At 46.2% G+C, this 16,011-nt stretch overlaps 1 protein-coding gene and 1 non-coding gene across 2 annotated transcripts in view; one reads left to right on the plus strand and one right to left on the minus strand.

Annotated features, from left to right (window-relative positions):
* The window catches only part of CCT3 (chaperonin containing TCP1 subunit 3), a 23,427-nt gene continuing 7,416 nt past the window's right edge, over positions 1–16,011 (minus strand). Inside the window, 9 exon segments of the mRNA XM_049782255.1 lie at positions 1–327; positions 648–779; positions 1,336–1,581; positions 4,253–4,433; positions 7,060–7,141; positions 8,037–8,169; positions 9,695–9,844; positions 13,627–13,813; positions 14,472–14,589. Of these exon segments, the coding sequence (XP_049638212.1) occupies positions 223–327; positions 648–779; positions 1,336–1,581; positions 4,253–4,433; positions 7,060–7,141; positions 8,037–8,169; positions 9,695–9,844; positions 13,627–13,813; positions 14,472–14,589 (1,334 nt within the window). The 3' untranslated portion in view covers positions 1–222.
* On the plus strand, positions 15,581–15,640 carry LOC126021015 (U7 small nuclear RNA). Its single transcript, XR_007499642.1, has one exon. It is a non-coding gene; the product is annotated as a U7 small nuclear RNA (small nuclear RNA).

The following is a 16,011-nucleotide window of genomic DNA, read 5'->3' on the forward strand; positions in this document are numbered from 1 at the left end:
TCCAATGACTTAGATTTAATCATTGGAAGCAAACTAAATGGAAAGCTTACAATAGAGAAGAATGACATGTCAGTGCCTTTTGCAAACTGAGCTGGACAGACAGGAATTGGACTGCCCCTCAACCCGATCCCTTCCAAACAAAGGCGTCCAGTGTCTCTGGCGTCTGGTTTGGGAAGGGGAGACGATGCTGGCTGTGTGCGTTGAAGCCACCTTGTCTGCCATTCACTCCTGGCCAGCATCAGGTACCCCTCCTTGCTGGCTCTGCTCATCACCTTTCTTTTTGTGGCCGGAGACGATGTCATCGATCCGCAGCAGCAGAACTGCAGTCTAGAGAAAAAAACCACAAAACCCACAGCCCCAAGTCAGGAAAGAAGTGCTTGTGTTTAGACAGAGTACTTAGGCCCTCCCATAGAATTACCATTTTATCTGAAATCTACCTTTTGACTCTTGAAAGTAAGATGCAGATAGTCCCAACCCAATATGCAACTAGTGCAATGTCATCTTGCCTTTCTAAGTTAGGGGGTAAATGTCCCTGGGAGTACTTTGAGAAAAATGATTTGTAGAACCTCTCCTTCAAGACTGGATCAGTAACACTCATTTCTCTGTGTCTGGAAATAAAGAGCACAGCACATGTCCTATGTACTTACCTCCACTGCTGTCTTGTATGTTTGCAGCTTCACAGCCAATGGTTCCCAGATGCCCAATTCTTTCATGTCCACCAAAGTACCTGCCTCACCATTTACACCCCAGGTCTCACAGTTTTCCTGGGTGTGCTTGGCCTGTAATTAGAAGCAGAAATAATTAAAAGGGCAAAATTCTGGGAATAAACAAGTTGGCTGGGGCACAATGAATAAAAAACTAAACCCAAATAGGGCCAGTAATGTTCAGCAATGCACATGAGGCCTGGACGAGAGCCCGGGCATCAACACTAGACTGATAGGAGGGACTAAGAGGTCACAAAACCAGTTATGATGGGGCCGGAGAGATAGCATGGAGGTAAGGCGTTTGCCTTTCATGCAGGAGGTCATTGGTTCGAATCCTGGCACCCATATGGTCCCCCGAGCCTGCCAGGAGTGATTTCTGAGCATAGAGCCAGGAGTAATCCCTGAGTGCTGCCGGGTGTGACCCAAAACCAAAAACAAACAAACAAACAAACAAAAACAAACAAAACCAGTTATGGCCCTCAAATCAAAACCAAACCAAATCAAACTCAAAACTTGAGAAGAGATATCAAAGAAATGAGCTAAAGAAATGGGGCAGACAATGTTACCCATCCCATTCGGTCCATGCTGCCATTTTGATACATTAGCATAACAGTAGGGAGAAAGCACTTACCCGAAGTGAGGTAAGGAGACGGATGGTGCTAGCACCACAATTCTGGATAAGGGTCCGAGGGATGACCTCAAGGGCCTGGGCTACTGCCCTGTATGGCCACTGCTCCACACCAGTCATGGCCTTAGATTTTTCGGTCAAGGCGTGGGCCACAGCCATTTCCGAGGCCCCACCCCCTGGGACCAGCTGTGGGTCGAGAAGAACGTTGCGGCACACCTGCATGGCATCCTGAAGGTTGCGCTCTACCTCCTGGGAATAGAAGCAGAGAGGAAGACATTAAACATTGCTCATTTAGACTAGATTAAGGGCAACAAAACACTTAACTGCCAAGCTTAAAAAACCAAGGAAGAAGGGCAACTAAGAATATTCTTCGGAATATACATATTAGGCAGCATAATGTTGCTATCATTCACCTTAGAAAAATAAGTCATTTAAAATATAAATAAGAGGGGCCAGAGAGATAGCATGGAGGTAGGAGAAGGGACGGTGGTTCGAATCCTGGCATCCTATATGGTCCCCCGAGCCTGCCAGGAGCGATTTCTGAGTGTAGAGCCAGGAGTAACCCCCTGAGCACTGCTGGGTGTGACCCAAACCCAAACCAAAACAAACAAACAAAATACAAGTAGGGGCTAGAAAGATAGCACAGAGGCAGGGCGTTTGCCTTGTATATGGCCAACCCAGGACAGATAGTGGTTTGATCCCTGGCATCCCATATGACCCCCTGCGCCTGCCATGAGCGATTTCTGAGCGTGGAGACAGGAGAAACTCAAGCGCTGCTGGGTGTGACCCAAAAACCAAAAAAAGGGCCAGAGCAATAGCACAATGGTAGTGCTTGCTTTGCAAGCAGAGATATCAGAACAGTCCCAGGTTCAATCCCCAGCATCTCAGATGGTCCCTGGAGCCTGCCAGGAGCAACCTGAGCACTGCCAGGTGAGCCCCAAAACCTAAACAAAACAAAACAATCCAAGAGTATAGGGCCATAAAAAGTGTTGTCTAGGGGCCGGAGAGATAGCATGGAGGTAAGGTGTTTGCCTTTCATGCAGGAGGTCATCGGTTCGAATCCCGGCATCCCGTATGGTTCTCCCGTGCCTGCCAGGAGCAATTTCTGAGCCTGGAGCCAGGAATAACCCCTGAGCACTGCCGGGTGTGACCCAAAAACACACACACACACAAAAAAAAGTGTTGTCTAACTCCATGTTTTGTCTATCCAACTGTACTTTATTCTATACTGGCTGAGGTCTTTATATACTTTCTTCTTCTTGGGGGAGGGGGTAATACCTGGCGGGGCTCAGGAGTTACTCCTGGCTCTGAGTTCAGAAATTGCTCATGGAGGGGCCGGCGAGGTGGCTCTAGAGGTAAGGTGTCTGTCTGCCTTGCAAGCGCTAGCCAAGGAAAGATCTCGACCTCGGTTCGATCCCCCGGCGTCCCATATTGGTCCCCCTAAGCCAGGGGCAATTTCTGAACACTTAGCCAGGAATAACCCCTGAGCATCAAATGGGTGTGGCCGAAAAACAAACAAAAAAAGATTAAAAAGAAATCGTTCATGGCAGGCTTGGGGTACCATATGAGATGCTGAGGATCAAACCTGGGTTGGTACCATGTTGGCCATGTGCAAGGCAAATAAATGCCCAACCTGCTGTGCTATTGCTCCGGCCCTGTTTACTTTCTTTTGGACCACATTCAGTAACGCTCCTTTAGGAAGCTGAATGAAGCAACAAGAGCTCCCCCTTACTAACTAGTAACTTGCTTTTATATAATTTACTTAATTTCACCAAGGAAAAATAATACAAATAGTTCAATAATTTTTTTTTTGTTTGTTTCTGGCTTTTGGGCCACACCCAGTGACACTCAGGTGTTACTCCTGGCTATGTGCTCAGAAATCGCTCCTGGCTCGAGGATGCCAGGACCGAACCGAAGTCTGTCCTGGGTCAGCTGTGTGCAAGACAAACACCCTATCGCTGTGCTAGTGTTCCAGCCCCATGGACAGCTCAATCTTTAAAAAAAATTAAAATGGGGCCTGGAGAGATAGTATAGGCAAGGAATCTGCCTTTGCATGTGGTCAACCTGGATTCTATCCCTGGTATCCTTTAAGATTCCCAAGTCCTGGGGCCGGTGTGGTGGCGCTAGAGGTAAGGTGTCTGCCTTGCTAGCGCTAGCCTAGGACCGACTGCAGTTCGATCCCCCGGCGTCTCATATGGTCCCCCAAGCCAGGAATAACTCCTGAGCGTCACCGGTGTGGCCCCAAAACCAAACCAAACCAAAACAAAAAAAGATTCCCAAGTCCTACCAGGAGTGAAGAACTCTTCTTTTTTTTTTTTTTTGGCCCCTGAAGGTACTCAGTGGTTACTTCTGTGCTCAGGAAGCACTCCTGGCAGGCTTGAGGAACCGTATGGGATGCCAGGGGTTGAAACCATGTTGCCCACATACAAGGCAAAAATCTCTACCACTGTGCCCTCAGGAGTAGAGGGAGCTAAGAGTAAGCTCTGAGCACCAATGGATGTGACCACCCCCAACAAACAAAACAATAAGAACATATCGAACACGAGAGAAATGTATACTGAATAAAGCCAAATGGTAGTTATACTTATTTAAAAAAAACAACAAACACAACTAGCATTAGTAAGAGCATAGTGGTAGTGTATTTGTCTTGCACGCTGCTAACCGGCATTCCATATGCTCCCTGCCCCCCAACCTCCAGGAACCATTTCTGAGTGCAGAGGCAGGAATATTCCGAGTGCCATCAGATGTGGCCAAAAGGAAAAAAAAAACAAAACACAATTAGCATTAGTATAAAGAAAGAAGATATTGTGGCTATAAATTAAATAAAAAAGAGCTTTAAATGGGCAACAGACTAGCAGACATCCTAGGAAGCATCCAGGAACTGGAATCATCTAGTTCACTCAGTCCCATGCTGACTCACCGAGAGAATCTCTTTGCTAGCTCCCCGGAGGAGAATGGTACAGGCCTTTGGGTCTTTGCACTCAGTAATGAACGTGAAGTATTCGTCTCCAATCTTCTTGATTTCCAACAGGCCCGAACCTGTACCTACATCTTCTTCTCTCAGTTCCTCTGGCCGGCTGACTATGCGGGCTCCACAGGCTCTGAAGAAAGGGTGGGGAACACCAGTTGATTACCGATACTTTTAGCCAACCCCTTAGTCCCCAGAGTCCGTGGTGGGGATAAGGCAAAACAGCATGATATAAACATTCCTGTATCTAGCATCAACCAAGTCTGCTGAAAAAAGTTTTAAACACTTAAAAGAGGTAAAACAAATGCCTTAAACATGTGAGGGCCTGGGTTTGATTCTTGGGAACATACGTGTGTGCACTACTAATGCTACTGTTGTAAATTTTTTTTGGGGGGTGGGGCACACCCGGCACCATTCAGGGATTACTCCTGGTAGGCCAGTGGGATCATATGGGATACCAGGGTTTGAACCTGGATCTGCCACATGCAAGGCAAATAGCCTACCGACAGTGCTATTACTCTGGCCCTGATATTGCTGTAATTTCATTAAAAAAAAAAAAAAAAAAAAATTGGGGCCGGGAAGGTGGCGCTAGAGGTAAGGTGTCTGCTTTACAAACGCTAGCCGCTAGCCAAGGAACGGACCGCAGTTCGATCCCCCGGCGTCCCATATGGTCCCCCCAAGCCAGGGGCGATTTCTGAGCACATAGCCAGGAGTAACCCCTGAGCGTCAAACGGGTGTGGCCCAAAAACCAAAAAAAAAAAAAAAAAAATCAAGGGCCGGAAAGATAGCACGGAGGTAGGGTGTTTGCCTTGCCCCCCACTTTTGGTTTTTGGGCCACACCCACTAATACTCAGGGGTAACTCCTGGCTTGGGGGACCATAAGGGACATTAGGGCATCAAACGGCAGTCCATCTTAGGTTAGCCACTTGCAAGGCAAACGCCTTACCGCTATGCCACCGCTCCGGCCCCCCACTCATACTTTTTAACCACACCTGGCGATACTGGCTTTGCACCCAGGAATTACTCCTGCCAGGTTTGGGGGACCATATTGGATACCAGGGATCCAACCCAGATTGATTGTTAGAGCAAATACCCTATCCACTGTACTATTGTTTCGTTCATATCAAATGTATATTTTGTCAGTAAAATCTGCATAGGTTATTGCTCATGCAGCTTAACATGGGCTTCCATAGGCAGAGCAAGCTTTGCATGAATGCAGCCTGCTGTGTACTTTCTCAGGACCCAGACTGACTAACCCCCAGCTGACATATAATCCCTTGAGCACCACCAGGAATGATGATTAAGCGCAGAGACATGAGTAATCCCTGAATACTGCTTGTGTGTGGCCCCCAAATAACCAACCAACCAAATACTGAAAATGGATGGTATCAGAGCAAGGGAATGACTACCGAAGTGCTGAATACATCCCAAAGGTGCTAAAGCTCATCATGGCCCCAGGGGCTTTGCTGTCTTAAGAGTCTAGGCACCACAATGGAATGGACAAGCTCCAGTGTAGTCAAAGTATGTAAGCCCCATAATTAAAGTGTGCAACACAGTGAGCACTTGTATTGCCACAAATATCCTTCATATTGAAGGCTACCAAAATGTATGCAAACACACACACAATTTTTTTTTTTTTGTTTTTGGATCACACTTGGCAGTGCTCAGAGATTACTCCTGGCTCTGTGCTCAGAAATCATTCCTGGCAGGCTTGGGGGACCTTATGGGATGCCAGGAATCAAACTGGGGTCCTTTAACGTGCAAGGCAAACGGCCTACCGCTGTACTATTGCAGCAGCCCCCCAAAAAGTAAAATTAGTGCAAACATCAATATGGTCAAATGTGAAAAGGTAAAATTAGATATGCAATTCTTGAGTCATCAAAACAGAAGACAAGAGAAAAAGGTGAAGGGTGAACCCTAGATTAAAAAATGTTAGTACTGGGCCCGGAGAGATAGCACAGCGGCGTTTGCCTTGCAAGCAGCCGATCCAGGACCAAAGGTGGTTGGTTCGAATCCCGGTGTCCCATATGGTCCCCCATGCCTGCCAGGAGCTATTTCTGAGCAGACAGCCAGGAGTTACCCCTGAGCAATGCTGGGTGTGGCCCAAAAAACAAAAAACAAAACAAAATGTTAGTACTGGGGCCAGAACAATAGTACAGTGAGTAGGGCTCTTGCCTTTCACGAGGCCAATTGGGTTCGATCCCCAACACTCCATATGGTTCCCCCATCCAATCACTAAGGAGTGAGTCTTGAGTGCAAACCCAGATAAGCCTTGAACAGTCAGGTGTGGCCCACAAACAAAAATACAAGGCCAGGCCCAAAGTAAGTCCTTATCAGACTACAGCAGTGGTTTTCAACTGTTTATACCTGTGAACTGACAGTGCATTATCAGTAACTGAAAACCACAGGACTAGAAAATTGGGGGGGGGGGGTTGGGCCACACCCAGTGATGCTCAGGGGTTACTCCTGGCTATGCACTCAGAAATCGCTCCTGGCTTGGGGGACCATATGGATGCCAGGGGATTGAACCGTGTCTATCCTAGGTTAGCATGTACAGCAAATGACCTACCACTTGTGCCACCACTCTGGCCCCTAGAAAAGTTCTAAATTGGGCAGTTAGATCAATTACTTTTACCTGTAATTTAAAGTTACTTAATGACTGCATCTTACTCCTTTCCTTTTCAGGTAGTGATGACTGCATGCTGAAATTATAAAATGGAAGCACTGGGCAAAGTTCTTACCACTCCAGGCCCACTCACCTGGCGATACGATTATTATCTGTCTTCCGGACTCTTCGAATAGCTGTGATGTTGGCCCGCATAAGATAGTGCTGAGCTAAATCTGCAAGCCCAAGGGTACAGATGTCAAGATTTAAGCCACAACTCCTGAGTTTAGAACTGGTTTTATTTTATTCTTATTGGGGGAAATGGGAAATTCCCTCAGTCATTATATGCAGTGCCTAAAATCAAACTGGAACCAGTGTTGGAGAGATGATAGTACATCACCCTGAGTACAGCTGGGCGTGCTCCCAAATGCCCAATAAAAGAAAACAAAAACTGGGCCAACTGCACATAAGGCAAGCAGCTTATTTCCTTTTTTTTCCCTTTGGTTTTTGGACCACACATCACTTCTGGCAGGCTCAGGGGAACAAAGGGGATGGCAAGGATCGAACCTGTTGCTGCCTGGGTCAGCCACATGCAAGGCAAATGGCCTACCACTGTGCTATCTCTCCACCCCTTACCTCCTGGTTTTATTTATTTTTTTGGTTTTTGGGTCACACCCAGCAGCGCTCAGGGGTTACTCCTGGCTCTATGCTCAGAAATCGCTCCTGGCAGGCTCGGGGGACCACATGGGATGCCGGGATTCGAATCACCACCCTTCTGCATGCAAGGCAAACGTCCTACCTTCATGCTATCTCTCCGGCCCCTGGTTTTCTTTTCTTTTTCTTTCTTTCTTTCTTTCTTTTTTTTTTTTGGGGGGGGGCATACCCGGTAACGCTCAGGGGTTACTCCTGGCTATGTGCTCAGAAGTTGCTCCTGGCTTGGGGGACCATATGGGTCGCCGGGGGATTGATCCGCAGTCTGTCCAAGGCTAGCGCAGGCAAGGCAGGCACCTTACCTCTAGCGACACTGCCTGGCCCCTGGTTTTATTTTCTTAATAAATCCTGACCACTGTGCTTACCATTTCTAGACTATGGATATGTGTCAAGATCATCCCTCCTTTCACCCCGTCCTACCCGAAATTCCCTTTTCTGTGATGACTACATCAGGCTTCAGACGGATGATGTCCTCGCACAGTTGCTGGATGTACTCTTCTTCCATTTGGAGAATTCGGGTGAAGTCTTCCTCTCGGGTGATCTCAATTTCAGTCTGTGTGAATAAAATCAATTTAAGGAATTTGGACAGGGTCAGCCCTTCAGGGTCATCCCAACAACTACCTATGTTCCCTTTGCCTATCTCTCTTCTCATGTAGCAAAAAGAGGATATGTTAGGATAATATTAAAGCCAGACTCCATCTTAATAAACCAGTTTAGCCCCAGCAATTCTATTACTGAACTCTCGTCAGTCATAAAACAAAGCAGGGGGCCGGAGCGGTGGCGCAAGCAGTTGGGCATTTGCTTTGCATGCGCCAACCTAGGACGGACTGCAGTTTGATACCCTGGCATCCTATATGGTCCCCCAAGCCAAGAGCGACTTCTGAGTGCATAGCCAGGAGTAACCCGAATGTCACTGGTGTGGCACAAAAACAAAACAAAACAAAACAAGAAAACAAAGTATGAGAAGTAGTACAGTGGGTGGGTGCATGATTTGCACAAAGTGGCTCTGGTTCAATCCCTGGCACCCCATATGGTCCCTAAGCTGACCAGGAGTGATGCCCAAGTGCAGAGCCAGAAGTCAGCCCTGAGCTCCACTTGGTGTCGTCCAAAACGAAAAATGATTCAAGGGCCGAAGCAGTAGCACAGAGAACATTTGCCTTGCATGTGGCTGACTTAGGTCTGACCCCTGGTGTCTCATATGATCTCCTGAGCAATTTCTGGGTGCATTACCAGGAGTAAATTTTAAGGGCTGCTGGTGTGGCCCAACCCCCCCCCCAAATTCAATTTCAAGGCAGCCAGTAATGAGTTTGGTATAAAAAAATGGATCACCTGCTTAAAGGTCTGTCTTGTCATGTACACTATAATTCTGGGTTGAATTCTTCCCATAAATTAAGTGGATTCTTTTTTTTTTTTAAAGGCCAGACCAGCAATGCTCACCTTTCTTGGAGTTTGTATTTGGGAAATGTTGAGTAGAGTCCAGGGATCTAATTTGTGTAAAAGAGGCTTGCAAAGTAAATTCTTACTGTATATCATTTCTCTGGCTCCAAAATCAACTGTTTTTTTGGCAGACCTTACCTCTAGTGCCACCTCGCCGGCCCCCAAAATCAACTGTTTTAAATCTTCAGGGAAGATTCTATATGAAAGTCAGTAATGAATACAGGACATAATAACAACTATCTTTTATTTCCCTTGTTCTCATTAATATATAATTTTAGGGCATTTTTTTTTTCCTTTTTTGTTTTTGAGCCCCACCGGGTGATGCTCAGGGGTTATTCCTGGCTATGCACTGGCAGGGGGGACCAGATGGAATGCCGGGGGATCGAACTGCAGTCTGTCCTAGGTCAGTTCGTGCAAGGCAAACACCATACGACTTGCACCACCGCCCTGGCTCCTAATATTATTTTAGTATATGGGCTATACCAGGCAGTGTTCAGGGACTAGGCTAGGGGAGCATTGAGTGCTAGGGATCGAAGTGAGGCTGGATGCATGCAAGAAAGGCACCTATCCCTGTATTAATTCTCTGAGACACAGCAATCAGAATTTTTATATAATCTTAGGAACAGGCTCAGGAACCTCACCTGGCTTTCTCCTTTCTTGTATTCCAGAGAAGAATCCAGCAGCACAATGCGAGGGTTCTTGATATAGCGCCGCATTCGTGGATGGGTTACATCCTTGTTAATCATGACTCCACGTAAGACACATGAGTCTTCAATGATGCCCCCAGGTATCTGAGCAAGAGATTCACATTAGCTCACAATCAAGGAGAATATCTAGCAATTCCTTTCCCAGATGGTCATCCTTCCCAAATGACTTCTATTTTTTTTTTCTTTTTCTTGGTTTTTTGGGCCACACCCGTTTGATGCTCAGGGGTTACTCCTGGCTACGCGCTCAGAAATTGCCCCTGGCTTGGGGGTACCATGTGGGACGCCGGGGGATCGAACCGCGGTCTTCCTTGACTAGCGCTTGCAAGGCAGACACCTTACCTCTAGCGCCACCTCACCGGCCCCCCCAAATGACTTCTAATTTCAGGCTTCCAAAATATCTTTCACCCACAAACCACAGTATCAAAAATAGTTCCCACCCATCTATGACACTAACAACCAATCTGAAGATCAGATGAAAATTATAGAAAGTTGGACCAAAGAGATAGCACAGTGGTAGGGCATTTGCCTTGCAAGAGGCCGACCCAAGACCGACGTTGATTCGAATCCCGGCATCCCATATGGTCCCCAGTGCCTGCCAGGAACAACTTCTGAGCAGAGTCAGGACTAACCCCCTCCCAAAAGAAAATCATAGAAAGTCAAGGGGTCGGGCCCGGAGAGATAGCACAGCGGCATTTGCCTTGCAAGCAGCCGATCCAGGACCAAAGGTGGTTGGTTCAAATCCTGGTGTCCCATATGGTCCCCCATGCCTACCAGGAGCTATTTCTGAGAAGACAGTCAGGAGTAACCCCTGAGCACCGCTGGGTGTGGCCCAAAAACCAAAAAAAAAAAAAAAAAAAAAAAGAAAGTCAAGGGGTCAGATAGCACAGCAGAAGGGCATTTGCCTTGCATGTGGCTAACCCAGGACGGACTCTGGTTCGATTTCTGGCATCCTTTAAGGTCCTCCAAGTCTGCCAGGAGCAAGGAGCAATGAGCAATGAGCGCAGAGCCCAGGAGTAAACCCTGAGAGCTGCTGGGTCTGACCCCAACTCCCCATCTCCAAAAATTACAGAAAGTCAGTGACCACAAAAATTTAAAGGGAATCAGATAAACATTATTTCCACAGGTGGGAAAACCAATGGAACTTTTAGGTTTGGGGCTCCATCTACTGGCCATGGCTACTTGTGCTACAATTTTTTGGGCTTGGGCTGCTACTGACAGCAGAGCTAAGAAGAGACCACATGATGCTAAGGAGTGGAATGGGGCTATCACACGCAAAGCATGTGCTCCAAGCAGATTTTTGAAGGCTGGGTGCAGCTTACTAGTTAGTACAGCACTTGCCATGCAAGCATGTGGAGGGGAAAAAAAAAAATCACAGGGCCAGAAAAATAGCTGAAAAGATTGAGCAGTATTTCACATGTACAAAGCCTGAGATTGATCCCTGGTCCATGGTCTGTAAGGCAACCACCCTAAAATAGCTGAGTAGTATCTCCCTTCCCTCCAACTGTGCCCCATAATAGTTCTTGTTTTTACTTTAGGGCTGTACCTGGTTCTGCATTGAGAAAAATCACTCCTGGTGGTGTTCAAGGGACCACATGAGATGCTAGGTATCAAACCTTGGAAGGCAAGTTCCTTACCCACGGTGATTATCTCTGATCCCTGCCCTATAGCTTTTTTGAGATGTCATACTTTTTGGTAACTTTTTTGAGATGCTCAGGGCCATGTACCAAACTGGGGTTGACCATGTGCAATTTGCAAGGAACTTACCTATACTATCTTTCTGGCCTCGTTACTAATTTTTGATTTTTAAATATTAATGAGTTTGGAGACCAAGTTTTCTGTGCTTATGAGGATTACTTCATAAAGCTCATGGAGGCCCGGAGAGATAGCACAGCGGCGTTTGCCCTGCAAGTAGCCAATCCAGGACCAAAGGTGGTTGGTTCAAATCCTGGTGTCCCATATGGTCCCCTGTGCCTGCCAGGAGCTATTTCTGAGCAGACAGCCAGGAGTAACCCCTGAGCAATGCCGGGTGTGGCAAAAAAAAAAAAAAAAAAGAAACATAAAGCTCATGGATAAATGTGGCATAAATACACCCAACATGAGACATCAATCCCCCCAAGTGCTTGTAAAACTTGTAATAAGAGGTCCAGAGAGACAGTATGACGCATGGGGTGCTTGCCGTGCACGTGGTTGATGCTGAATACTGAACCCATGAGAAGTGATCCCTGAGCACAAAGCCAGGAGTAAATTACTGGATATGGCCCAAAACCAAAAAAATCGAAGTACAGGAGTTGGAGCAACAGAACAGTGAAAAAGACACTCAAGTACTGACAGAAGTGATTTTTGAGCATAAGGAATAAGCCTAAGCCAGGGGTCTCAAACTCGAGCGGGCCGCAAATGGCCCTCCGTACATTTTGTGGCCCTGCCCTAGAGCAATCTTTGTTTTGTTTTGTTTTAGTTGTTTGGGTCACACCCCCCAATGTTCAAGGCTTACTACTGACTTTGCACTCAAGGATCACCCCGACTTTGCCTCCTGCGGCCTCCAGGTAAATTGAGTTTGAAACCCCTGGCCTAAGCCCTGAGCACAGGGAGGCGTGGCTCCAAAACCAAACAAAAAAAAAATTTTAAGGCGACCAGAATGATAGCAAAGTGGGTAGGGCATTTGCCTTGCACGCAGCTGACCCGGGCTCAATCCCTGGCATCCCATTTCATCCCGAGCCTGCCAGGAACAATTTCTCAGCGCAGAGCTAGAATTAACCTGAATGCAGCTGGATGTGGTTCAAGAAACAAAACAAACAAAAAATTGTAGCATAGATATACAATGGAATACTATATAGTTCACATGGGCTTCTCCAGAGGCAGAGTAGCCCAGTAAGCATCCTAGGGTGAATGTATGTGCTTGGGAATCACACACCCAGGCAAACCATGTGCATCCCCTACTATATCATTTTGGTAGTTTTTGTTTCATTTTGTTTTTGGGCCACACTCAGCAGCACTCAGGGATTACTCCTGGCTCTGCACTGAGAAACTGTTCCTGGCAGGCTTGGGGAACCATATGGGATGCTGGGGATCGAACCTGGGTCTACTGTGTGCAAGGCAAATGTGCTATCACTGTGCTATCACTCCAGCTCCACCTACTATTTTAAGGAAAAAAATAAAAGCTTGCAGCTCTTGTCAACTGGAAATATGGAAATCATGTCATACAAATTAAATTAGATGGAAAAGGACAAATACCAGATTTTCACTCATCTGTGTGGTAGGTACAGAAACAAACAAAACCAGAAAATAAACAGATGTCAAACCCTTGGCCTTTAATTACTATATTGAGATTTCCAATCAGTAGGTAAAGAGACCCCCTAGAGGGACACAGACAGTGGCGGAGGGTCTTAGACACTTTGGGGGCAGTGAAGGTGCATCAAGACATGAACACTATTGTAACCATGTTACCTACGCTACACTAAAAACTTAGGCCAGAGCAATAATACAGTAGGTAAGGAGGTTGCATTGCAAGCAGCCAAACCAGGTTTGATCCTGGCACCACAAATGATCCCCGAGTCAGTCAGGAACAATGCCTAAATATCAAAACCAAAATGAATCAAGTAGTTCACTCACAAATAGAAAATGTTTTCGTGGGGGGGGGGGGAAAGAAAAAAGAAAATGTTTCGTTTTGATTTTTTGGTTTTTGGGTCACACCCAGCAGTGCTCAGGGGTTACTCCTGGCTCTCTGCTCAGAAATTGCTCCTGGCAGGCTTGGGCGACCATATGGGCCAGGATTCAAACCACTGACCTTCTGCATGCAAGGCAAACACCTTACCTCCATGCTATCTCTCTGGCCCCTAGAAAATGTTTTCAAAGTACTTATTAATTACCTTTTCTACTCTTGCATATTTCTTAATGTCAATTTCCTTCCGGCCATTTTCTTCAAATTGTACAGTTTTGACAGCATCCAGAGCAATGCTGCAAGCCAGAGAAGACCAGCGACTGATTGCTTTGGTAGTGATGGAGCTGTTGATGATGTTCAGCATCATTTCTCGGTTATTTACATCAACTGGGGTACTGGAGAAAAAGAAGAGCAGAGTAGCCTTAGTAGAAATTTTGGATATTTAAAGAAGTTTTTAATCTGTAGCTCAGTGACTCTAGCAGTGATTAAGACACACCCCTGAGCAATGCTGGGTGTGAGCCCCCCCCCAAAAAAAACCCCAAACAACACCTCATTAATGGTGGGCCAGGGGGACCATATGGGATTCAGGGACCAAAACTGAGTTTGCCAAGTGTAAGGCAAACAACATACTCACTGTATTTATCTCTCTAGCCCCATGTTTTGTCTTTTATTATGGTGACAGTAAATGGAATCAAAATCTCACAAATATATGTACTCTTACCACTGAGCCAAGTAGTTCCCTCCCCTTTATAACCTTATTCCATAATTAATAAATTCTCAGGTTTTTCTTGAAAATCATCTCTAGTCTATCTCACTGGCCCCATGTTTTCTTTTCCTTTCTCAATGATGCACAGGGGCCATGTGATGCATGCAAACTATGCTCAGCGTATCAAGTTACTTCCCGGGTTCCTTTGCCCTTTATAAAATTTTACTTCCCTCATAGGCCTCCTATAAACCTCTCGATATTTCATGTGATGTGCTCCTGCTCTTCCTGCATTCCCAAGAATAAATCAGTGTTCCACATTTCATATACCCTGTTTCTGATCCAGATACCTGATTTTCTTCAGGGTGCCAATCATATCATCCAGGGCTTTTCGGTACGCACTGATCACCACTGTTGGGTGCATCTGCTGCTCCAGGAAATGCTCTGCCACAGACAGCATCTCCCCAGCTGAAAAAGGACACAAGCATCTTGTTTAGATGGATTTAAGGACATTAAGGCAATCTCATTTTGCTTCTAAAATTACACTGTCTTTAGCCCTAAAGTAGATTCTACCAAGACATGCTGGGAGAATAGTTGGCTATTTACACCATTCCAAATTCATACTTTATGCAAATCATAAAGAATATATATCCTTGGGGCCGGAGAGATAGCGCAGTGGCATTTGCCTTGCAAGCAGCCGATCCAGGACTTAAGGTGTTTGGTTCGAATCCCGGCGTCCCATATGCCTGCCAGGAACTATTTCTGAGCAGATAGCCAGGAATAAACCCTGAGCACCGCTGGGTGTGGGCCCCCAAAAAAAGTAAAAAAGAAAAAAGAATATATATCCTTAAGATTTGGGGGGTATGGGTGATACCTGGGGAACACCTAGGTGATCATGCCCAAGGCCTCTGTAATACTGGGCCTCCAGGATACAAAGCATTATATTCAGACCCCTGAGCTACTTCTACAGTCCCCATTTATTTTGAACATTCCCAGCAAGGGCCAGAGTGATAACACAGTAGTTAAGGCATATGCCTTTAATGTGGCCGACTCAGGTTTGATTTCCAGGATCCCATATGGTCAAAGTCTGCCAGGAGTAATTCTTTTTTTTTTTTTTTTTGGTTTTTGGGTCTCACCCGGCAGTGCTTAGGGGTTACTCCTGGCTCCAGGCTCAGAAGTCGCTCCTGGCAAGCATGGGGGACCATATGGGACGCCGGGATTCGAACCGATGACCTTCTGCATGAGAGGCAAACGCCTTACCTCCATGCTATCTCTCCGGCCCCAGGAGTAATTCTTGAGTACAGAACCAGGAAAACCTGAATGCACCTGGGTATGGCCCCAAAACAAAAAACTTTCCCCTAAAACATATACAACTGTATTCTTGTAGACTGTTACAATACCTAGATCCATAGGTGCATATACCCTTGTCTTCAGTAGATTAAACTAAGATTATAGGGTCAAGTGTTACAGCTTTTAGAATTTGTCTAGGAGGCTTTTTGGTTGCTCCTGGAAGGCCCTCCCTCCCCAAAGATTATCGGGTCAGGGGGCCAGAGCGACAACACAGAGGAAAGGGCACTTGCCTTGCACATGACCGAATGAGTTTGATCTCTGGTACCCCATATGGCTCCAAGTCCTGACAGGAGTGACCCAACTATCCTCCCAAAATAGTAATAATAAATGAAGATTATGGAGGGGCTGGAGATAGTACAGTGGCTAAGGTGCTTCCCTTGCACATAGCTGACCTGGGTTCAATTCTCAGCTTCTAATTGATCCCTTAGCACAGTTAGCAGTAAGCCCTGAGCATACCCAAAACAAACAAACAAACAAACAGAAAGGTTCTTTCTGGAAAAAAATATTTTCGTCAATATGATTTTCCTTATCTATCTTCCA

The sequence above is a fragment of the Suncus etruscus genome, chromosome 10 (assembly GCF_024139225.1).
Source record: "Suncus etruscus isolate mSunEtr1 chromosome 10, mSunEtr1.pri.cur, whole genome shotgun sequence".
Lineage (NCBI taxonomy): Eukaryota > Metazoa > Chordata > Mammalia > Eulipotyphla > Soricidae > Suncus > Suncus etruscus.